This window comes from Uloborus diversus, chromosome 6, assembly GCF_026930045.1.
Source record: "Uloborus diversus isolate 005 chromosome 6, Udiv.v.3.1, whole genome shotgun sequence".
NCBI lineage: Eukaryota > Metazoa > Arthropoda > Arachnida > Araneae > Uloboridae > Uloborus > Uloborus diversus.
In genome coordinates this window covers 76,428,163-76,452,804 of record NC_072736.1, presented here as the reverse complement: position 1 = coordinate 76,452,804, position 24,642 = coordinate 76,428,163, and the positions used below count along the sequence as shown (strand labels likewise).

Sequence of the window (24,642 nt, the reverse complement as noted above, 5' to 3'; positions counted from 1 at the left end):
CCTGCCTGACTTCGTCGGGAATGGGTTGTGGATCGTCCACAACTCCAAGTCAGAAAAGCGAAGTCCGACGTGCAATGATTGGCTATTGATGTCACATGCTTTCGTTTCTATGGTAGCAATAAACCTTCTAAAATCAGGGAAAAGGTAGCCATCTTTGTGTCTACGGTAATGATTTTGATAAAGTGAATTTCAAAGTGTAACTTCGAAATTGAACAAAGCTACGTAAATCATTGATAATCGCGCGAAATGAATGAGCCTCTTTTTTATGAAGGACCATCATGCACTGGAAAAAAAAAAAGCGATTTTTAACATGCTAGAAACTGCAGCGTAGCATCTATACGAATTAGTTGGGTAATTCTTATCGGCAGGATCATTTCTGTATATTCTGTCATAAGAATTATCTTGCTGGCAAAAAGAAGATATTATAATTTTATTCTTGCTTATGGAGGCAATGAGAAGATTTACTCGATTTTCAATGTTACACCTGAAACCTTTTCAAGTAAGTACCATTGTGATTGTTTATCATACAAATACTTTGTGATATTACTTAGATTATTATGTAATAAAAATAATGACATTGTTTTCATTAGTAGCTAGAAGTGTTTAAACAATGTTTTACGCAATATTGTAATAGCTTCATTTCATAACAAATGAAGAAATCTTTAAATAATTATCAATCAAATGTTGTAAAGTCACTTTTTTCATAGGAACTTCCAAGTAGGTACATATTCTCAATTATGGGACCGCTTATAGTGCAATGGATTCTTTTAAATTTACTGTGTTTTATTCTAGGGCATAATTGTTCGTAACTTATTATGGGACATAATACTATGTGTACTAGTTATTGTAAAAAAAATATTCACGACAAATTGTTATGTGCTGAATCAGTTCATGATTTGGCTGGGCTGAAGCTCTGTTCCACTCCTATTTTTAATCAACAATTGTACTAAATGTTGAAACAACAACAAATTTTGGCAAAATATTCAGTATTCAGCTGAAGATAAGGACAGAATTTTAACTTAATGTTCGGTATTCAGTGCATCCCTAGTTTTTGGTTTATGCGGTCTTTTAAAAAAAATTCGAGTTTACGGAAAAAACACACACAGGTATAAATTTTACATTTCATGATAATGATAAAAATAAATACAATGTATACAAGTTAATTACAACTTTTTTCTTTAATTTCCTGATAAATATTTTCCATGAGCATTCAACAGGAGTTGAAAAGAAAGTTATTATTCATTAGTTGGCTACATAATAAGAATATTAAATGCAAAAATTTTGTTCGATATCTTTCTTTCCAAAGTTACATCAACATTGGAAAAGGATAGGCATTACTTGCAAGCGTCAAACTATAGTGAAAGGTGGGTGGACGAAAGGAAAACTATCTCAATGCATGTTACGCATGTTCATTTTAAGCTATATTTATCTGATTTTTCTCTTTATATACAGGAGGGGGTATCTTCAAGGGGTTTTTTTTCCTTGCCATCATTGAATAAAAAATGACCATAAATATCTTTCATCTGACTAAAATTTCAATGTTTAAAATAGTTTCCTCTCACATCCTTCACAATTAAACCTCTCGTTTTGCTAATCAACTTTAGCTGAGGGTAAAATATTTATCTTCGTGTTTGTTGTTTCTATATTCATTTCCTTTTGTGCTTGCAAGTAGCGAGAGTCAAAAAAAATAATAATAATTTGAATTTTGACATCTTGAATTCAAATTATGTTTTTCGCAATCACGAGTGTGTATGTAGGGGTGTGTGTTTGTGTCCAGGCATGAATGTGAGTATATGTGTGTATGTATGCGTGTATATGTCTGTGTGCAGGCATGAGTGTATGGGTGTGGGTATGTATGTCTGTCTGTGTGCAGGCATGAGTGTGTGGGTATTTGTGTGTGCATGTAGTTGTGTATGTATGTGCGTGTGTGTAGGACATGGATGCAACCTGGAGACGGTTTTGGCTAGGGGAGTAGCATCGTAAAGAGCCGGTCGACGGTGACGCTGCAGAGGGTGCTGATGGGAAAATAAAATCATAGGACATCAAAACAGTCAAATGAAAGCAATAAGCAATCATGATTGCTCAAAAAAAACCGTAAAGATACACTTCTGAACATTTCTATGGTCCAGACTGCGTCATGACCCCCCCCCCCCCCCCAGTAACTTCCCACCCATAGTCACTTTGACCACCAGACAAGGCGGTTGGTAAAACTAGCATTTGTAAAAACCCCAACTGGATTTTTAAAGGAGCACCTGGATTTTTTCAGGTAACTTTTAAATTTTGGTTTCGTTCAAAATTTAAACTGATTATTTTTCAATTAAATCATGGAAAAAGTTAAATAACCAATAAAAGTAAAATCTATGTATCTAAACAAAATATGATGTATGTTAGTGATTGTGTGTGCCATGTAGTTTATACAAATCCACAATTAAGGCCAGATTTTTGCCAAATTTGTCACAAAGGTCCTTTGATACTTGAGAATTTACATGAGGAGTTTCACCCCACGGTGCACAACCATGGGAGGGAGGGGGGTTCCTTACACAAATACAGTTTATCAAATCTTGTGCAGAGGCAGTGGCGTAGCTACATTTTCTGCCGCCCGGGACAATTCCTCAATTTGCTGCCCTTTGGTTGAGAAACAGTCAAAAGTATTTAAAGGAAAAATAAGAACTTAATTACGAAGAAAAATAAAGAATATGCTCTATTCAGAAAAAATTTCTAAATTAGCCCTAAGAATGCATTTTAACCTTTTGGTGACACCAGGCAGGAGCTTAGAGGCCGGCGCTCTGCACAGGAAATTTTCCTAATTTAAAGATCTAGGTATGCAATTTTATGGTTTCTTTGGTCCTTTCAAAAGGGGGTAATGACATCTTTTTGGATCCGTGCTGGGGTGCCTGTCTTAATGTTGAAAAACTCGGAAATTGCCGCTTTCCTAGATCCAATACTGCCATATTACAGAATTTGGATGGTTTTCTTTTTCACTGATACAGGGTGATAAGATTAATGAGCCCTATAAGTTCGATTAACCATACTGATTCATGAGAAGGAAAAGTTGTGTATTGAAAATCATTACTTTCCATGTGAATGTGAAAGGTTTACTTAGACATCAATTCACTAATTAAAAACCTTCTGCTTAAATGAATGTCTCAGTTTGAAACTCGCTGTTTATAGGAATTTTACTGATATAAAGCAGTAAGATTAGTCACAGTTATTATTTGAGTTGTGAGTAAGTACTTTTATAAGATAAACATAAAATTAATTCTGGTCTGAATAAAAGTTTTGTAATAAGTGACCAATTAAAGCAATTTCTGAAACAGATAATGCTACCCCAAAGATAAGCAATTAATTGCCCAGACCTCTCTTTTCTTACTCTTGTTGTAACTTTCCTCAAAAAAATAGTTTTTTTTTTTTTTTAATAAGGTAGTTTTCGAGTAACTTTCTTAAAATCAAGTGCTAATTTCATATTATAACGAAAAGTTTTTTTTTTTTTTTTTGCCTCCAGTAATTGATCAGAAGCATGATTTCCCTATTAGCAAATGTTGAACTTTTTTCACATCAAGAGCATGAAATTGCCACCCCCCAGCAAAATGCTGCCCGGGGCGGACCAACCCCTCCGTCCCACCTTAGTTACGCCACTGTGCAGAGGTCGTGCAATGCTTAGGAATACACATAGGAGGGTATTCGTCTACCTATGGGGAGCATGCCCCATAAGGAGTTTTCCGTATACAGCTCCATAACTTACAACAGATCTTTGCAAAATTTGGCGTATTTTTGTAATTTTTAATTTGTGGTAATTCCTCTGCTTCGTGTTATCATACATAAAAAATAGTTTGCTCATATGTATATTATTTAGATGTGCGTAACATTTACTGTCTGACCACGGATTGTATGGAAAAACAAACATCCGTTTTGCAGCCGGAAATGGACAAATCTATTATTTTTTATCGATGCCAGCTTTTGCAGAAGCAGAGTCTCATTCAAATGAGTGGAATACGGGCATCAAATTTTTACTTTTCCCCCTTATTCACATAGATTCGTCTTATCTGGACGTATAAAAATTCCATACAATCCGTGGTTGGACAGTATGTACTTCGGACAATAATTTAGGTTAACTTTTTAGTTCTGAAAAGTAATGACTTGACCATAATTATTCAATTCCCCTCCCCCTCCCTTTATTTCTTTTACTATTTGTGTATTAAAAAAAAACTTTGGAAGAACTACATATTTGTTTTAGATATTAAATTCAATGCCTCTTGTAACAGTTCCGTTTTCTTGTAACGGCTGCATATTAGCCATTTCCCATTTTTCAAAAAAGTACTTATCAGACTAAAGTAAGCAAGAATTATTTCAATCAAATTCCAAGACTTTTTTTTTAAAAATTGTTGGGGGGAAATGTTTTGATTAACTGAAAATGGCCATCTTTTTTTTTAACAACAGCTCAATGCAAGGTTTCCAAGAGAAAAAGCCATAATTCAAAAGTCAATTCCGATCACCCCTCCCTTACATCCACGCTTACTCAAACAACTTCGAGATGAAGAGATAACTAACTCCTGCTCAAAGGTAAAAAAGTACACTGTGTTCAAAATGAAATATATATACATTACTTTCCTTTTGATACATCAAATAAATGCCAAACGTATTTTTTCAATACTGCATTTGTCTATAAATCCTTACCCCAGGAGTTAACTAGAATTTTCTCGAACATTAATGCATAAAGGCGCTCAAAAGACATTTGCACGATGGCGCCAATCAGGCTTGGTGCGGGCCTGCATACACGTAGATTTGCACATGTGTTAAATGTAGCCTCCCCCCCCCCCCGAAAAAATATTTCAACACCACTGTTAGTATTATTCCACAATAACATGCAAAGCAGTTTAAAAAAAATATACATTTTGATACATCACTATAAGCATTTTATTATACAGTGAAACCTCTCCGTGAAGCCATCCCTTCGTTCAGTGAAAATGTGGACACAGAAGGGGTGGCCATACTTAAGAGTTTTCATTATTGAACTCGAGCTGTACTATGAATTATATAATTCAACACTTTTTAATGATGTTTCAAGAAAATAAAGGGGTCAACATACACAGGTTTCACTGTATCACTAAATAAAAAAATGCTCCTCATCGAGCTCTGAAAATGTAATAGCAATAACACAGCAAAAATTATCAACTGTTGTTTTCCGAGCGGCTATCAGAAAGAAAAACTTTTGCACACTGAGAACAGTGGTGTTCCCATAGGGTATATTCCATGTATGCCGTATATTCTCAAATATTTTTTAGACATATAGCGTATACCTTCAAGTTTCAAAAATTTCCATATAAACACATATTACATATATCGTTGCCTCAGAGCAACACTAAGACATCTAATCCCCGAAATAACATTAAGATATCCTACTGTTGCTCTGAGGCAACGATTTGATCGCATACAAATATTGTGCGTAATGGATTACTGGAAGTATACCCTCAGAAAAATAGATGGGAACATCACTGTATGAGAATAATTTGCACAAGCCAAAAACCTCATTTTTGAAATTGATTAAAATAAGCAAATAAATAAATATATGTTTCAGTATTCTAAAAATTATTTTATTTATGAAATCCTTGTGCAATTTCATTTTTTCATGCATACAACAGCAGCATGATGTGATAAGATCGTAGAACATAGACCATTCTATTTTTTAAATTAATCTTTGAATTTCAGGGGGGGGGGGGGGCGGGAGGGAATGCTTGTTCGATGAACCCAGAATTATCTTCTATTTATTTTTTTAGCCTGGCTTAATTGTGCACATATTATGTATTGAATATGCACACAGATTAAAAAAAAAAAAAAAAAAAAAAAAACAGCGGTAAACCATTACCGCGAAACACGGGAAAGCACTGTTTGGCAAATTTAGAATTTTTTACTTCTATTTTTAGCGTGGCTCAAAAAAAAGATTAAAAAAAGCGCTATCCAAGACATGTTTTCTAAGAAATAAACCTTCAACATTTACGGAAAACACTTCAATTCTTTAACAATTAAAAAAAATAGTAGGAAATAACAGAAGATTCAACGGAAGCAAATATAAACAAACAGGTGCAGACGCCCTGTCAAAACACCGAACCGGTTACGAAATTTACATACGCTTCCCGCTTTCCGCCTTCGTGTAAATGAGCAACGATTTTCCTCTGACTTGTGACGTCACATGTCTGCCGTCCGATGTCCGAAAGCGGGAATCGTGTAAAAGGGGTCTACGGGACGAATTAATTTCTGTAGCTGAAAGCAAACTAAGACACATCGATTGCGTTAATAAATACTCAGAACAAACTGCCTGTGTTTACGTCAACAGAAACACATGGAACGCAACGTGGCAAAGTTTTAGTTGCATTCGCAGTTTTATAAATCACCGCAAGGTAGCGTATTCGAGCGCTGGAGTTCCGAATTATTAGAAAGATAAATCGTAATAGATTGTCGTCTGCGTATTTCTCGTGATTTTAATTGTATGGAAATGATCGGAAATATTCATAGACTAATAATAAGAGTAGACCGAGCTTTCCCAGACTTGCTGATGAAAAAATTGGTTCATGGATACATCATGTGACTGGTGGGAGGATTGGCGAAAACTTTGGCAGCATGGTTGCTAGATGGCAACATTATCTATAGTTTGGCACTCGACATGTATTTTAAGACGTAATATGTTTCCATTTTAATTTTTTTTCCAGGTGCAGAGATTGAACTGTTTTTCTTTCAGTTATGCATTATTTTGACATTAGTAATTATTTTTTTATCACAGTTTTCAGTAACTTGTATTTCATTTGGAACTGCTACGTCAGCTTTGGCGTGAACGTAATGGCTTAAACGTTTTGCGTTAACACAAAAATGTACTAATTGGTATCTTAAATTGAAATTGTAGGTAAAAATCTTACCGTTTGCAGATTCTTTTTTGGGCGCTTGCATCTTTAATTGCTTAGAGAGTTTTTTTGAAATTGAATAAAGAAAATGCACAATACTATCTAATCGAAAAACTCGCTATATTAACAAAATATTTACAACTTAGAATAACAAATTTACAAATCGGACTCCATAAAAGATCATTCTTCCGTGTTCCATCAATTCTATTTATTTTATTTCTCGCTCGCGTTGATCGTCTGCTACTATCAACGCCCGCTGTTGCTAGGATATCCACCAGTCACATGGTTTGGTTTATGAGCAGCAAAAGGGTTGCCTTAGCTCGGTCTACTCTTATTATTAGTCTATGGTGTGCACGTAGGCCTGGGTATGTGTGTAAAGGCGCGCGCGTGTAGGCGAGGGTGTATGAGCATGCATGTGTAGGCTATGAACGCCACCACCCAGCAGAAGTGGATTCCGGGGGACAGTGCTCAGGACCAGAGCAGCCGTGCCGCCGTCGCCGCGCCGGTGGGTGGTGGTGCTGCTGGTCCAAGCTGAAAAAGGAACCACAACGTCAAAGACTGTCAAATGAGAACAATAAGCAATCGTGAGTGCTCAATATTAGAAGAAAGTTTCGCGATGGCCACAACATACTAGTTTGATATAATGTCACTGAATTTACGCAACATAAAAAATCAATTCAATGTGCTATCGCTTACTCAAAGACAAAACTAATTTTTTTGTGTGCACCTGCACAATATCACGGCTTGTTATTTATTTAGTTACAGTAAAAGCACGTATTTTTGCGAACTGTAATGTTCGCGAAAATGAAGATACTGGTGATTTTGAAAGCTCAAAATTTCGTGAATTTTAACCGAACCAGAAGTTGAAAGTATATATTGAGTAAAGTTAAAACATTTCGCGAAGCTTAAATTTTCGCGATTGTGACGGGCTCGCGAAAATTAAAGCTTCGCGAGAATAAGAGCTTTTACAGTAGTAGTTATTTTACTCTATGATTGGGTAAATCACAAAAGCTCGGCGGGCCGCAGGTTGAGTATGGTTTTAACGGGAAACTGTTAAAAACAAATAATATCACTAAAATTAAAATAATCAAATATCATAAATACTAATAATTTAAAATATGACGAAGAAAAATACAACTGACTTCGTAATTTATATATTTCGCTTTAGATTTCATAACTCAAAATATTACGGTCTGTAGAAAATATGATGATTGTCTCGAGGGGAAGCTTACAAAAAGAATCTCTTAATAAACGACAAGTTTGTGCCGAATCTATGAGGGAATTCCGTACCATCAAAATTAGGCAGTCAAATGAAGGTAGTCGCTTGCAGAGGGCTACTTAGAGCCAGATTGCTGAATGCACCTTATTGGAAACGGTTCCTTTACTTTTCGTCCGCGGGTTCAGTGTTCATTTTTAGTTCTGCTATAAAACTCGTTTTATTTAATAGTCACTGGACTTCATATACATCATGAACAAGCGTAGGGCTTACGTCAGGTGAATAAGCCAAATAGACTGTGGCCAAGGTCTTCCGTCTTTTAGGACCCCCCCCCCCCAAATGGCTAAAATTGTTTCAGCCAATAGCTAAAACTGTAAAGTTTGACAACGGGAGGCACCGAAAAAAGTGTTTGCCCTAGGACCCCCCCCCCCCCACACAGAGTATTTTAATCGGGTCCTGAAGATCAGTCTTGCGAGTTTCAAAGTATAAACACGTCTGAAACTTTGATTTGATGTGAAAATGCTTTTCAGGGTTACAATTCCATTTGGCAAAACAATATTTTACCTTGGCAGTAATGGGAGCCTTGCTGATGAACCTTTTGACGACAAATTTTGCACTGTGCAAAAGTTCCATAAGGAGAAAATCTAGAACAGAAAAAATAAATAAATAAATAAGTACCATATATAGTGAAAATACAATAGTAAAAATTATAGGGTGCAGCAAAAAAAGAAAAAGAAGAAAGAAAGAGAAAAACAGACAAGCAACTTTTAATATAACTTTTTAATGAAAATAAATAAATTTAAAAGACACAACAAATAATCATAATAATAGACCTTTACAAAAGAATAAACTCGATTGGTTTCAAAGTAAACGCCTTTGAAGAGATGCAGAAGCGCAAACGCTGATTAACATTTTTAGTCATGTGCCGCATATCTTCTACCTGTAACCTACGGCCGTATTCTCAATACCGTCACAGAACGGAGATGAAACTCGGCTCCCCAAAACCGAGAAGTAAGGGAAAACTAGTTTCGAACGCGGTGCGTATTCTTCAAGTCATTTCAAGCACGATTTAGGGGAGCCGAGTTTTAACTGAAGGAGAAATGAAACGGCTGTTACCATTGGGTAGAGTGACTCATGTGACATTTTCTACATGACTGCATTCGAGGCCTTCGAGATAGGAAGGCCATCCAACTTGCAGATGACGTCATCGTTAGTCGATCCACAATGATTTTCGGAGAGCGCGCTTCTATTATTTTGCTCTTATTGAAAAATTTGGTTATTGAATCATCTTCTATTATTTTGGTCGCATTAAAAGTTCTGATTTGTCATTGGAAAACAAAAAGGAACCAATCATCATGCATTCAAAAATACACTGAATTTTATTCATAATATTTTACATTAAAACATTCAAATCTCAAAAAGTATTTAAACAAGTAAACAAGTTTTTATTTTACAATTATGTTAAAACGAAGTCGTGAATGAAAAACATTTCATCTTTCATTTGAAAACATATTAAAAAGTAATTACTTTCTAAAATATACAGTGAATTTTATTTGTAGTATATTGCACTAAAACAGTAAATCTTAAAAATTATTTAAATAAGTAAATGAGCTTCTATTTAATAACAATATTGAAAGAAAAAATGAATTAATAAACTGAAAATAAAATGTTTAAAATAAAACTAAATTTTTGAAATGAAATAAACGGAAACATGACTGCAACGTGTTTCATAAGATATTAATCTATAATATAAGAGATACATCAAATTTACGTAACACTAGATTGTTGCTTGCATAAAATTTATGAGCAAATAAATGCTTTCAAAAAACATAATTGGACGCCCATTCCCCAAAAGAGATGAGCACCCCCTCCCCCCGCCCCTTGCTAACTGCTAAAACTCTCCAGGAAGAGAAAAATACCGCTGAAAGCGTCTTCCACCTACCTCTAAAAATTTCAATAGCATAGTTATGTTATGAGATCGTGACCCCCCCCCCCCCCCCCGCCTCCTCTTCCTCCTCGGTGGGTACTCTTAAAAACAAATGCAGGAAAACTTGAAAAACGTAAAATTTTACATGAACTACACATTAGGATAAATATTGCAATGATTAATGTATTCAAAAACTAAGCAGCTTGTTTTTGGAATTTCGATACCTTTCTTTTTTCTGCTTTTTCTGCTGCTAGTGATCTTTTATTTTTTTGGGCCTTTAATATTTCATCATTTTTGACTTTGGTGAAATTGTTTAAAAGGGCGTTAGTTGATGACCAAATCACCTTTTTCAAAAATAACTCCATTGAATGGCCATTCTGACAACTTTCTTCATTGCCTAATAAATTGTGCTCCATTAAGCAATCATGTGTTAAAGTTACAGCAACGTTCCGTTGACTAAACTCTTTTAGGAATTCCGACTCGTAATCTTGGCATAACTTTTCAAGAACAATATAGTCATAAATAACCGAATTTACCACATGCTTTTTTGGAAATAATAACCCTCCTCGATCTAGATTTTTTGTAAACTGATATGCTTCAGCATCAGCATCAGCCAAAACTAGTTCTTTTTCCTGCAAATGTAAATATTTGCAATCATTACAATTATTATTTTGCTTTATTACCCTTGAGGCACAATAACCTGCTAAATATACTATTATAGGTAGAAGGGGCTCTATTTTTGAAACATCATCGGGCATAACTTGCACATCAAAATTTGCAGAAAGATTTTCCGGATCTCTGATATTTTTTTCTTTGTAATCCCTTTCTCAATCCAAATTTATTATTGATATTGTCCCAAAAGCTTTACTTGGGATTTTCAGTTGCATTATTGATTTCATTCTTAATTTTTTTTCACATTCAAACAGCTGTCTGGTAGAAATATGGTACTGACCCCCAGCCAGTTGCCTATAGCAACCAAATCTACTCTCTAAATCATCGGTTTGTAATTTTCCTGGAAGAATATATTTAAAACCCAAATTTGTGGTACAGTAATTTACAATTTCAATAATACCCTTAGTAGTTAATTTAAAAGCAGCATGTGTTTCCTTGGTAAACATCCCTGTGTCACAGTTCATGGATTCCCAAGCTTCAAGCCAACTTAAAAACTCTTTCAAATATTCCATACTTTTGCCATTTTGAGTTAATGGCAATTGATATTCATTTCTTAAATGAAATCCTATGCTAGTTGTTTTTACATTTACTATCTGCCACCAAGTACTAATAATTTTGATGAACTCTGCCGTGTGTTGATGATGTAAAATGTTATGTAAAGGCCCCAGTTCAATTAAGCCATGCGAAACAAATTCATTAAAAATCTGCAGTACTAACTTGACATTTTGCTTCTCCATGCTAGTTGGAGCAAGTGCTTTCAAGCTTAGTCGAAATCCATATTTTAGAAGATTATTGCATTCAAGATCGTGCAACCTTTTTAAAGCATCGAAAGATGCTGTTTTAAATTCAAAATCGTCAATAGACGATAAACCAAATTTTGGATAAAAAAAACATTTTTCGCAATTTTTCTGGTTTAACCAGTTGTTTCTTGCACCTTTTAATAAGTGAACAGTATCGATTAAAAAAAATAATGGTCTAGTGGGATCAACTGGATGTGGATATTTGTGTACAATTGAAGGGGGGTTTGAGAAGAATGAAACCGCTTTTCGATTGATAGCATTATTATCGGTACTTAAACATATGACCAAAAAAACCTATATTTTCTAAACCAATAATGATTTTTTTAAGGATTTCATGAAGTGTTTCTCCGTCTATGCTGCTGACTGGAAGAACATGTACAACATCTTTATACTTCGATAAAAGACTTTTTATCATGAAAACATGTGCACTTGATGCAACATTTGCATCATAGGACATTCCCACAATATTACCACCTTTGTAATCAAAATATTCCTGGACATGAACTTCATCAAGCATTACTAAAACTGTTTTATCCTTTTCTTCTAAAAATTTAAACTTATTTTTAACATAGTGCAAAAAATTAGTATTTAATTGCTCAACTTGTGGAGTAACATTGTACTTTAAACAAATATTTCTAATTGTATTAGGATGCGGTAAAACAATATTTCCACTTTGTCGCAAAAATTTATATGCACTTGGAGATATTGTGTACAATAAAGAAGAAAATACAATCATGTCTGAGGAGAACCTATGTGCACGTTTGTCATGATTAAGGTAGGACAGCTGATCAATAAGAAAGGAACTCATTTCGTCATTAACATCTGGAAGCCCAAAAAATGTTTTCATTAAATCATTTATTATATTAATTTTTAATTTATTATTTTGGCAAGAAGGTGAATCTAAAACTTATACTTCATTTAAAATATCAATAATGCAATTAACATTATTAAAGATTTGCGGGAAAGAATATGTTTTTAAAGACTTTAGCTCCGTATCTTTGAGAAAAATTTTCACCATGCAGTTTTCGTGCATGACAACAGAGCATTTTACAACGGGAGCAGCCTGCAAAGAAATAATTATAAATGCAACAGAATCTTCTTTTTCTAAAACAGTCCAATCATTGTCTGTAAACATATGCAATTTGTTTTTAAATTCAACAATGTCTGAGAACTGTCTCTCTAAATCATAGTCTTGTTTAGATTTTACGCTCTCCTCCATAGCAAGTTCAATATGTTCCATCTCTTTTCTTTTGGATCTGCTTTCCGAAGATTCTCTCGAAACGGAAGGTAGTGAAGAAAAGTACTGTGGTAAATTAGGAAGCAGCGAAGGCACAGCAGTGGGAAATAACCTATGTTGGAAGAAAATGAATAAACTGAGATTCAATTTTGAACGCAGTTTATATCACTTTCTATAACAATAATAATCTTAAATTTATTTTGGAGTTGCATCACAAAAAAACAGCTTAATAAGCGAAAATGCTTTTAAAATTGTATACACGTTTTGATTCGTATGAAATAACAGCAATTTATTTTATTGCTTCATTTCTACGCACCCTTTATCGAAAAGAAAAAAAAATGCATTTGAAATTTTCATTTCAACATGTGTTTTTCACTTTAGGGGCTGTCCATAAATGATAGAACACTTTGAGGGGAGGGGGTTCATAAAATTGTGCCAGTTTGTGACAAAGAGGAGAGAAGGCATAACAAGGATTATGACATCGAAATTTTGTGGAACATTCAACTTCATTCTGTCATTTTCTGTCTTGGAATGATTTATGTAATTCAGAGTCTCTCAATTGGACAAGATACCTTGTTAGAGTAAAAAAGTTGCAACAGGTACTACTGTTTAAGGAAAGTAATTGATTTTTCCAGGGGTGCCCCCGCCCTCCCTAAGAGCAAGGGCACACCCCTCCCTCCCGAACACTTCAAAGACCCCCCAAATTGGATGACCCCTCTAAAAAAAGAAGAAATTATTCCTTGAACAGCCCCCCCCCCGAAAAATTTCATGGCATATTCTGCGCCATGACGCCCCCCCCCCCTCCTCCCACAGCCGAGGTGAGCACTCCTGATTATTTTGCTTCAGACCATTTTTTCATTTTCCCCAAACTCATAAAAATAATGGCAAGTGCTATTCTGCCACATTTTTCACAAATTTAAAACAAAACTTTAGCAATTATAAAAGCTCCGTTGTGACGTTATATGACTGTAATTCAGGGAAGAATTTGTTTAAAAAACTATTAGCGGTTTAAAAATTGTTTGACCTGCATTTTAAAATTGGAGCAATGCTGCATTAAAAAAATAATAAGTTTTCGTGTTCCAGAAATTATTTGATAAAGGATAGTTTGTAAGGGACGAAAGTGTTCTAAGATATTCTCTCAGAAGTGGCATCTAATCCCCCCCCCCCCCCCAAATAGTTATTTTTTCATGCAGTATTCTTTTGTAACGTTTTTGTTGTTAATTGAGGCGAAAGTTTAAAATACGAAGAAACGGTGCGGCAGAAATAAATCAGATTTCAAAAAAAAAAAAAAATGCTTACCAATCGCAACTTTTCCGCGCTACAGTAGCGTGGAAATTAAAAAAAAAATGATTTTTTTCGCACCATTCTGTTGATCATTGCATTAATGTTTTCGGCCGTACTTTTTGATAACACCTATAACGAATGTTAATTCTGATTAAATTTTGTAATTAATCTTTGTTTCTCTGACGTCAAGTTAGCGAATGTTTATCAATAGTTTCTAGCATTTGCAAATCACTCAAAATAATCCAAACAGCCGTCGTCCATTTTGTTTGCTCACAAAGGAATGATGGGAAGGAAATCTAGTTTTAAACCGTCGAAGTAGCGGTTACAAGCCGAGCTCTGGAAGTGGGCGTTCCGTGACCGAGTTTAACGCTAAACCGGGATGGAGAATAGAGTAGTTTTTCAACTTCGAAGTTTAAGCCTTGGTCCGAGTTTTAACCGGAGTGGAGAATAGACACGCTAGATTATTCCCGCCTATAAAGCCTTGGTTTCCTAGAAGCGAATCGCCGATCTTCGACGTAACATTGCTCATTGACGTAACGCTAAAATCAAAGTCAAGTGGATTCCGACGTGACCACTCAGAACGCCGAATTGGCTCGGGCGCGCATGAGCAGAAGAATCAAGTTTTCGCCTCGGCGAGGAACGACGCCGACGCTAAGCGTGTTCGCTTCTAGGAAACCAATGCTTAAGAGATTGCTTTAGATAGAGAGTACAGCACTTATGCGCGGTTTAGGGCAGAGCCTATAGATTCCAAAATAGATCATTCACTGTAAATACATTGGATCAAGACCTGGCAAATAGGGTGTCCCCTCTGCAGATGATGTCATGTTTGGAAAATGAGCATTGCACCCCTCTTGCGGTTTTTTCGTTCTAGTAATCTGATGCAAAGTTTCGTTGAAACGTCCCGTCAATATTGCCGAAATGTTATTTGGCCCATGAGAAGTACAACACCTTCCAAAACGTTTCTCATGCACACTTTTTGATTCATTTTAACACCTTCATCCACAAAAGCGAGGTGTTTTGCCGCATACGCAAACTCTGCTCCAGACCAAACCCGAATTTGAATTTTGGCGATGTTCGGAAGCGGTTGGAGTGTCTACAGATCAAATCCTACTGTTCTTGGAGTTATGAGGTGGTTGGGCACTAAAGAGGTTCTCATCACTGAAAAGTAGTTTCCCCCAGCCCTCAATTGCGGCCCGTTTCAAAATTTTTCAGCATCTTTGAAGCCGCACAAATTGGTTTTCTTCAGTGAAAGGCTAAACTTTTTGAAACATGTTAGGCTTCTGCCCAAACTCTTTTTGTCATTAACCGCACTGACAGTCACATATTCCTATTTCACAAGAGACCATTTTAATAGAAACCCACGGATTTGTAGAACTTGCTTTTTGATGGCCTTAAAAATAATGGACGAGTTTACTGTACGTTTTTGTACATTTCCTGGACCTCGATCACAATTCCCAAGCTTCTAGGAAAGGCAGATTGCATCACCAGACATTGGTTGCCAAGGTACATTAAACAAAAAAAAAACCTCCACTTTCCTTGCTTGAACAACAGCAGATCTCGGTTAACATTTTAAAAAAGCCAAAAAAAAAAAAAAAAAAAACACAAACGGGGGGGAAAAAAAAAAAACTATACGTAAACTAGAAGATATAAACTGTTTTCAAATTAAAGCGTTGAACAAAAGAAAATGAGCACACTCGTTAAAAAAATAGTTTACTACTCTTCGGTGATTCAGATTTTATCCTATTTTTATGGCCACTCCTAATTGAACTATACTATAGAAAAAATAATGTTGAATTGAAAGGTATAGGTGTGACCCAGGGTTCAATTTTAGATCAAATTAAACATCTATTTTGTGAAAAAATTTAGCAGAATGTGCGAAAAAACTAAAAGACAAAATTTTAAATTTTGAGGAAGTTTACGCAAGTGAAACGATTCCTACGTAACCTACTTTTCCTTAAAAACCAAAATATAATTTAAAACGTTTAAAATTTTCAGGGTTCAAGAATTACTCTTGGGTCGGCATTTCTCGATTATAACTGAGGTAATTAATGATCACCTAGTTTTTTAAAATTATTATTCTTATAATGCATTTTTTAAATGGCGAGAACCGAATTAAATTGCCGAAAACCACTTTTCGAAACTGCAATTTTAATAGTGTGGAATGTGTTCTGCTTGGGTTCAATAAACACGGTACAAAATCGTTTTTCCTTTTTTTTTCAGTTCAATATCTTCTGCCTCCGCATCTCGATGGCGTTTTAGAAATTAGGGAAAAAATTAGTAATTTTATTCGGCGTGAAAGTTTAATAGATTTTCCAACATTGTTACTCTAATAATGCGGAATAACCAAGGGCCCACTAGGGTATAAAAGAAAGGTGTAAGGAAAAAAAATGATAAATTCGAAATTTTCAAAGACAAAATATTGTACTCGGAAATTTATAATATTTGCATTCTAATGCATCAAGTATTATATGCTACTTAAGAACTTAAGTAAATCAAGTGTTATATGCGGTCACTAGTCTGTTAATTCAATATGCAAGACAGAATTGTATTAATAACATCATTTAGTGAAAATGATTCAGCTCCATATAGTCCGTTTAATACGTGAGTATACATGTACACACATTTGTATACTTGCGTGTAACAAATTGAAAAAAAAGCAACTTTCTCACAAATGTTCACAATATTTTTTAATAGCCCCTCGCTAATGATTCAACAATTAAAAATATCACCATTAATGGTTGAATGATGATTTGACTAATTTGGATAATCTTTGGTATTTTGAACGAGGAAAGCTATTGGTAGCTATGAAACAGAAAGGATATTTTTAACAGTAAATGATAAATGTAGTAAGAATTTAAAAAAAAATGATCCCATATATTCTTAAATAGGAAAAACTCCATACTTTTAAAGAATAAAATAATAGTTTAAAAAACTAAAAAAACACGCTTTCGTAGCAAAATGAACTAAAAAGTGAAAAATAATCTTTGGATGATAGTAGTTGACCAATCACTTCATTTTAATGTAATACAAAAAAGCGTGGGGTGCTGTCTATTTACATTTTTGCTTGGACAACAGATGGAAGAAATTTAAGACAACTGATAAGAAGCCCCCCACGCTTTTTTGTATTACATTAAAATTAAGTGATTGGTCAACTACTATCATCCAAAGATTATTTTTCACTTTTTAGTTCATTTTGCTACGAAAGCGTGTTTTTTTAGTTTTTTAAACTATTATTTTATTTTTCTGTTTTTTAGTCTTATGTTGGAGAATGATCAGGCGACGAAATTATTTATAAAACGAGTGCGAGGTAATATCTTAAAGTTAAGACAAGGGCACTCTGATGGGAAGCTACTGTGAGTCATTGATGTATGTTTGCGGAAATCATATTTATATTTGAAAATTTGAAATGCATTTAAATAAAAGTTTTGTTCAACAATGGTCTGATCAGCAATTGAAGGCTCACCTAAATTTTGGCATGAAACTAGTTTAAAACAATTATATTTCATGTTCTAATTACCTTGGAACATTGGAACAAATTTTGTCTGATACAGAAAAATTAAAGGTTTTTGTAGATATTTTTAAATAATTTTTGCGAACATTTTTTAATGTATTTTTTAAAATTTTTCCTTTTTCACATTGTTGGATTTATGCCAAAATATTGATTAAAATTGGAGGAAACTAACAATTAAAAGAGTTAATTAATTAATTTAATTATAGAATATTGTATTGTCATCGGGTCTGAGGTTGCGTGCGAAATTTCAAAAGAATCCGATCGCAGGAAGTGGGCGAAATTTGAGCTGCAAGATTCCGTTACAAGATACATACATACATACATACATACATACAGGTGAAGCTAATAAAAGCGTGTTAAAAATACTCAAGTGGTGTTATGATTTGGGGGACACTTGGCGATATATATCGCCAGTCTTTTGCTCGCCAAGTTGGCGACAAATTTGGCGATTTAAATTTTTTTTTTTTTTTAATCTGGTTTCAATTTGGCTACGGTGGTGATATTTAGAGAGTAAACTATTGAATCACATTAAAATTGGAGCAAAAGGAAGTCATGTGATGAACACATCAGCTCGTGTTCTTTCTACTTAGAATTTTTTTAACTTTCGGGTTGTATCTTCACGTTTTCCACTGATGGTGCGGAGGCGCGGCTATTTTAGGAACACGCTTATTACTATTACACTGAAAAATTGTAATTGCCTCAATGTTGTAAAATACTAAACTCAGACGTATTAGCCATTTCGCTGTTGATGCGAAATCATTATACAAAAATTTAAAAATATATCAAACTACTGAAAGCTAATTTTAATATTTATGCATACACGATTCTACTTATTTCAAAAGGTGAAGGTGACACCAATTAAATCCTGCAAGCATATCAATAAGATTCTCACGGGCGTTTCTAAGAATCAAATTCTAAAATAAACTCGATCTGCATTAACAGCAGCAATTTCAAAGATCCGAGAAGAAATTAATAATTGGTGGAGATATGAGTATATTCAGAAATATATCACCAAGTGAGATGTCATTTCAGTGGATTTAAAGATAATTGGCCACCTGCTGAAACCGGAATGAAAGGTATCAAAAATCAACATTTTATGAAGCGTGAGGGAAAAGCACGTGGCCATGGCCTTGATTCTAAATTTAGAGTAAACGTTATGGTGGTACCCTAGGCGATCAGATTAACAACTCATCGAACTGTTTGGGAAATGAGAATGTGATGTTTCACGAATTTCATAACAGTTTATTTATAAATAAGATTTTGAATCTTTCGAACAAATTTATTTGAAGTTAAAAAAAAAAATCGATTGGTTTAAAATACAAAGATATTTACCCCATAACAGGAAATGTATGAGAAAATATTACTTAAAAATAAATTCAAAAAGGAACAAAATCGAATTTTAAAAAGTTTGACTAGAGGTGCGCCTGCACAGTACCATGGTTCTAAGGAATTTTACGCCAATTTTCATGAACATAATGATGGAAACAAAGGGTGAAAATGAGAGAAAACTGGTTGGAAAAACTACATTTTTTTGCAGCGAACTACAACTACAACTACTTTAGCACAAATGTAGTTAACTACAACTACAACTACTTTTTTCAAAATGTAGCAACTACAAACTACTTTTGAAATGTAGTCGCTACTTCGCTACTTTTTAAAAATTAAATAAATAAATAACATACAAATACACACCGTTTGAGATGGAATGAAAAAATTAACAAAATTTTCAGATTGATATATTGGCTCATTTGAACATGGAATATTGCTATAAATTATTTATTCTTTCTTCCTTTACTGAAACGATTCGTCAATCGAAACATTTTTTACCAATTGCACGAATATTCCCTGCAAGAAAGGATTTAAAAGTGGAAGGAGTTCAACCTTCAAATTTTTAATCCTTTCCTGACAGTAAATAGTATTTCATTCAAGAAGAGCAACTCGGCTACTTGAAATTGAGATAAATCCAATCGTAATTTAATTTAAATTTTACATAGACTGGACATACATATACATAAAATTGATTTAGATGATGAAGTGCATCAACAAAAGAGAAAAACTTAAATTTTCATTATATGAGTTAATTTTAAAGGAACTTATATTTCATAGTTAGGGATTCATAGGATAACATTAGTTATTTCATAGGAATTGATTGCTTTTGAGCTTCAAGCTAGGGTTCCAGACCTGGACACCATCTCTTTTCTTACGCCCCTGATAAAATGAAATAACAGCATTTTTCTATTTTGCCAATAACCTCAAAAACTCACAACATTTAATAATTAACTTTTAATATGTTAATATATCAACACTCAATCAGTAAAAATGACAAAATAATGAAAAATGAAAAATATCCCAATCGGTACTACTAATTATCCGAAACATGAAACATAACTAAAAATGATTACTTTACTTCAATGTGCAATTTTTAACAACAGTGGACTAGGGCTACAACGCAATTTGACTAACGCGAAATGTCTATATAGAGCGAGTTTTACTCGAGGAACGAACTTTGCAGCTGACACGAATTCCTCACCCGCTACACGAAATTTTTCTTAACGGAAGCGCAGGGCTTATATCACATTCTTTCTTGGATACTAAATATTAGTTCGACTGCATGTGCAAATGGCATTAATACCAAAAGCTTTTTGCTTAACGGGCAAAATTTGCAGGAAACGGGAAAAAAATCGTTTCTTTCTTTTTAAGCCATGCTCTATTCAAGGCGAATATTGGGAAAATGTGAAAGTTTCTATGCCAAACAAAGTAATGGCGTCAAACAGATACAACACATGACGTCAAAATTATATGTTAGAGGTCAGCTCGAATTTTTCAGTCTTACGAATCTGATTGGTGCAACTTTTACTCGCGTAAGACTTGCACCAGTCAGATTCGTTTGAAAATGCGTTTTTTTTTTAACTTGATTCAAAAGTAGTTTCCAGAAATCGCTACAAACTACTTTTTTTTGTAGCGAACTACTCGCTACTCTACTTCTTTAAAAAAGTAGTGCGCTACACTACAAACTACTAAAAAATGTAGCTACTACAGTAGCGTCGCTACTTGTAGCGCGCTACTGCCAACCACTGAGAGAAAATGTATGATATTAAAAAAAGAATAGGAAATAGTGATCAAAAATAGAAAAACATATCAAAAGAGAAAAGGGGGGTAAAAACATAAGTCGAAAAATGCGGAAAAAAAATAAAAGGAAGGGAAAAAAAAAACACACGTTACCTGCGTTTTTAAACGCAGAAAAACAAACAAACAATGAGCAAAAACAAGCCAAAACAGCCTCAAAAAAAAAAAAAAAAAAAGAAAAGAACAGTAGGTACAGTCGTTTTTACTAACTTCAAAAAAAAAAAAAAAAAAAAAAAAAACCGAACAAATTCGTATGATGCAAAAAAAAAAAAAAGAAAAAAAAGACATAGTGATTGTAAAGAAAATAACAAGACTTTACATCACCAAATCTAAATATTTGTGGGAAAATTACGCTTAAAATTGAAATAAAAAAGTTTAGTGTAGACCCCCCACGCTAATTCCTTTTACGCCTATTAAATAATCAATGTTTTTTTGATAGCTAAAAAAAAAACATCGCGCGTACGTATATTCTTGTACTAGCGTTAGAAGCAACACTTCTTAAATGAATAGAATTTTAGATATTTCCCTACACACATAAAATTCAGGCAATAGTAGAGAATATTACATTCAAATGTAAAGAGAAATGATGTTTTTGTTAGCGTCTGTGACCTCAAATTGCATAAAACTGTATAGAACGTGCATAACGAACAAAAATACAATATAATAGTGCCTTAGAGTGAGCAAAAAAAAAAAAATAGTTTGAACAATTAAACTTCGAGTTTCTCACGAATCAATGCAAAAAAGTGTTTTACATTGATTCTTTTTAATATCGACAATTTTAACATGATTCAATCGATTATTCACTAAACATCGCCAAATTGAAACCAGATTCAAAAAATCATTTTTCATTGCCAAATAAGCCGCTAACGAGGCGAAATATCACCAAGTTGGTGGCAAGTACATGGCGACCAAAAGCCTTACAATATATCTCCAAGTGGTAGCCAAATTACAACATTACTAAAGTCTGCATTGAAAATAACACAAATTTGACCCCCCCCCCCCAAAAAAAAGCAAAAAAAAAGGTGTAATGGACCCCTTTTGAAGTAAAAGGGAAGGTACATTACTGAACCTTACTCAGAGCCTACATACAAAATTTAAATCTTCTACGGCATACCGTTTTTGAGTTGTGCGAGACGCATACGTACATACAAACATCACGAGAAAACTTGTAGTAATTGACTCGGGGACGATCAAAATGTATATTTTGTCGGCCCATGCGCTCTTAGCAGGGGCGTGCACAGAAATTTTGGGGCCCGTCACAAATACAAATAGATGTTGATCGAATCGCGTGCTTTCAATTTTTAAACAATAACTTTGGAGAAAAACGCTTTCTTGCTGGCAGTACAGATCTGCCAGAAAAATATTTCATAATAAGTCCCTGATAAGCCTCATTCAAGTTCATCTCCGATTTGATGACGTCATTCAATGACTTAAAATTCTGTAACCTTGTAATGTACTTTCCTTTTCCACAAATGAAAAATGATCATGATACTTAAACTAACTGCTCCCATGCTGCTCCAGTGGTTACGTTAACAAGATGATTGAAGTCAGAATAGTTTATTGTACGTCTGGCGAATGTCGATGAACTAAAGCCAGACACATAAAAACAAGTAAAGAAAAAAAAATGGCAGCCATATTATGTTGAAGAGGTCTGCATTTCAGAATAAATCTACATCATGGTTAAGTTCTTCTGTTTGAACCTATATGTGTGGAGCTCGTTCTAATAAACATCAATCATTGAAACTTGGTAGGGGAACGCCACCTATATTGGAATTCCTAAGAACAAAAGGCCTGTGTCATAAAATGTGAAGCAAAATAAAAATAATTAAAAAATAGCACGTCTTAAGTCAAATTTTACTATAAAGCGACGTAAGCAGTCTTCTTTTCTCTAAACTTAAAAATATTTTTTAAATAAAGTATTTTAATAACGTTACAAAAGTAGTAGTTCAAGTTACGAATATTATGCGTTGCTAAATTGGACCATGCACTTCTTTAATTAAAACAAATGGAAATATCAGAAAAAAAAAGAAAAAAATTATATATATATATATATATATATATATATATATATATATATATATATATATATATATATATATATATATATATATATATATATATGGGGGAATGTGAAACATAATATATTCTACACTCAACCAGCGCATAATTGCTGCTAAAACATTAAATGTATTTTAATTATTTGGTGTTATGCATGTGTTCCACCTCCAGACGTGCACGATGCAAGTGTAAAATAACGAAATAACAACAAATTGAAAAAATTGAACAAGGTATGCAAGAACTTGGAGAAGTAATACAAATGCAAAACCGACACTGCTTCGTCGACGGAGAGAGGGAGCAGTGGTTGTACTTAAAATTTAAAATTTGCAAATTTCTGAAGAGGTCGGCAGCGCACGAGTTAACATTGAAAGTTTAATTGTATTAGAAAGTCTAAAAAGACAATACTACTGGGTCATTCCATGCGAAATGAGCAAATCAGCTGTGGCTGACATGTCACAGATTTCAATGAAAATATTCATTTAGGTAAATCATGCATATCTATGATGAAATGCAAAGTATGAAAGTTTAAAAACTGTTTGTTGCTTTGTTATTGAAGTTAGAAGTTGATGCTTACGCTAAGTCTAAATTTTCAGAATTCATTGCTGCCAGTTTGTGACTCAATAACTCTATTAGTTATAAACGTACACTTAGAAAATAAATATTTCCGCATTCTATAAACAAATCTCTATTGAGAAAGAGCAAAATAAAATTCACTCGGATCTTTTTTTTGAATCTGAAATATTAACAAAGATTGAAATTTTGCCAATTTACTTCAGATTTTAAATCACTCTTCTAGCTCTTTTAATGAAAAAATAACATTAAAAATGATTCAGATTGAAAAACTATCTATAAGTAACTATCTGCTCTAATTTAGTAACTGTTTATGAATTTCTTGATGACGAAATTGTACTTAAAAAAACCGAAAATTTCCAAAAATTTCATTTTTCCCTCTCTTTCAGATGTTTTTTTGTAGATGAGGGAATGCTCTAAATTTGCTCAATTTTTTTTTACATAATATATTGAAATGTCTTTTAGATGCTACTAAATTTTAATCATTGGTATCAGCGTATTTTTGTTACTAGAGTAACTTGAACTGAGGTAAAATTTCATTAGTTACTTCTTTTTATTTTGTAAGTTTAGCAAAACTAACCATTTCTTTCGTGTTTCATTTTCTCAAAAGCATATTTATGAAGCACATGCTGAAATGTACATTTTCTTTAAATTGAAATAAATGTCAATTTTACTTGCTTTTGTATCATTTAGTCGTTTATCTGGTTCTTTGAATTCTTCGTAATTTCACATAAGGCAATCCGTACAGGTTCCATACAGTATAAACTACTCATTCATGTCCAAATATTTCTAAGTTATCAAATTAAAATAATTATTTTGAAAATTACAATATGTTTTTTCAGTATAATGAATTATATAGGGCACAATATACGTAATTTAAGAAGGTGTCATGAAGTTTTCACACTTTTTATTTCTGTTTCAGTGTGAATTGACTAGCGAAATTGCTTAATTTCAAAGACATGTATCTTTTTTTACAAAACAAATAAAAAAAAACCAATATGTATAACATGCATAGTACTTGAATGGAATATTCAACTGGCCAGGAAATTTTATTTTTAATTCAATCCCCTTTTGGTTTATAAGGATCTAAAAATGTCATTTTTCCGATTTTTGAGGTGCTATAATCTATAAAGGGTACACAAACACACAGCAACAGTTACATATTCTTTTTAGCATGGTTCCTGTGATTAGTTTTTGCCGTATTTCATTTTGTGTTTCCGTCCCCTACGTGAGTTATCCCTCTTTGAAATAAGTAAAATTTTTACATTTGGCCTTGAACTTTAACCTCTTGCCATTATTTTAATTAGTAACGTACAGCTACGTAACTCAGCATGTAAGACTTCAACTT

General features: G+C 33.7%; 1 protein-coding gene across 1 annotated transcript in view; it reads right to left on the bottom strand.

Annotated features, from left to right (window-relative positions):
- LOC129224022 (cysteine-rich PDZ-binding protein-like) overlaps positions 1-24,642 on the bottom strand; it is an 82,419-nt gene that overhangs the window by 10,897 nt on the left and 46,880 nt on the right. The window contains exon 4 of the mRNA XM_054858417.1: positions 8,674-8,753. Coding sequence (XP_054714392.1) covers positions 8,674-8,753 — 80 coding nt within the window. The remainder of the gene's footprint in view (positions 1-8,673; positions 8,754-24,642) is intronic.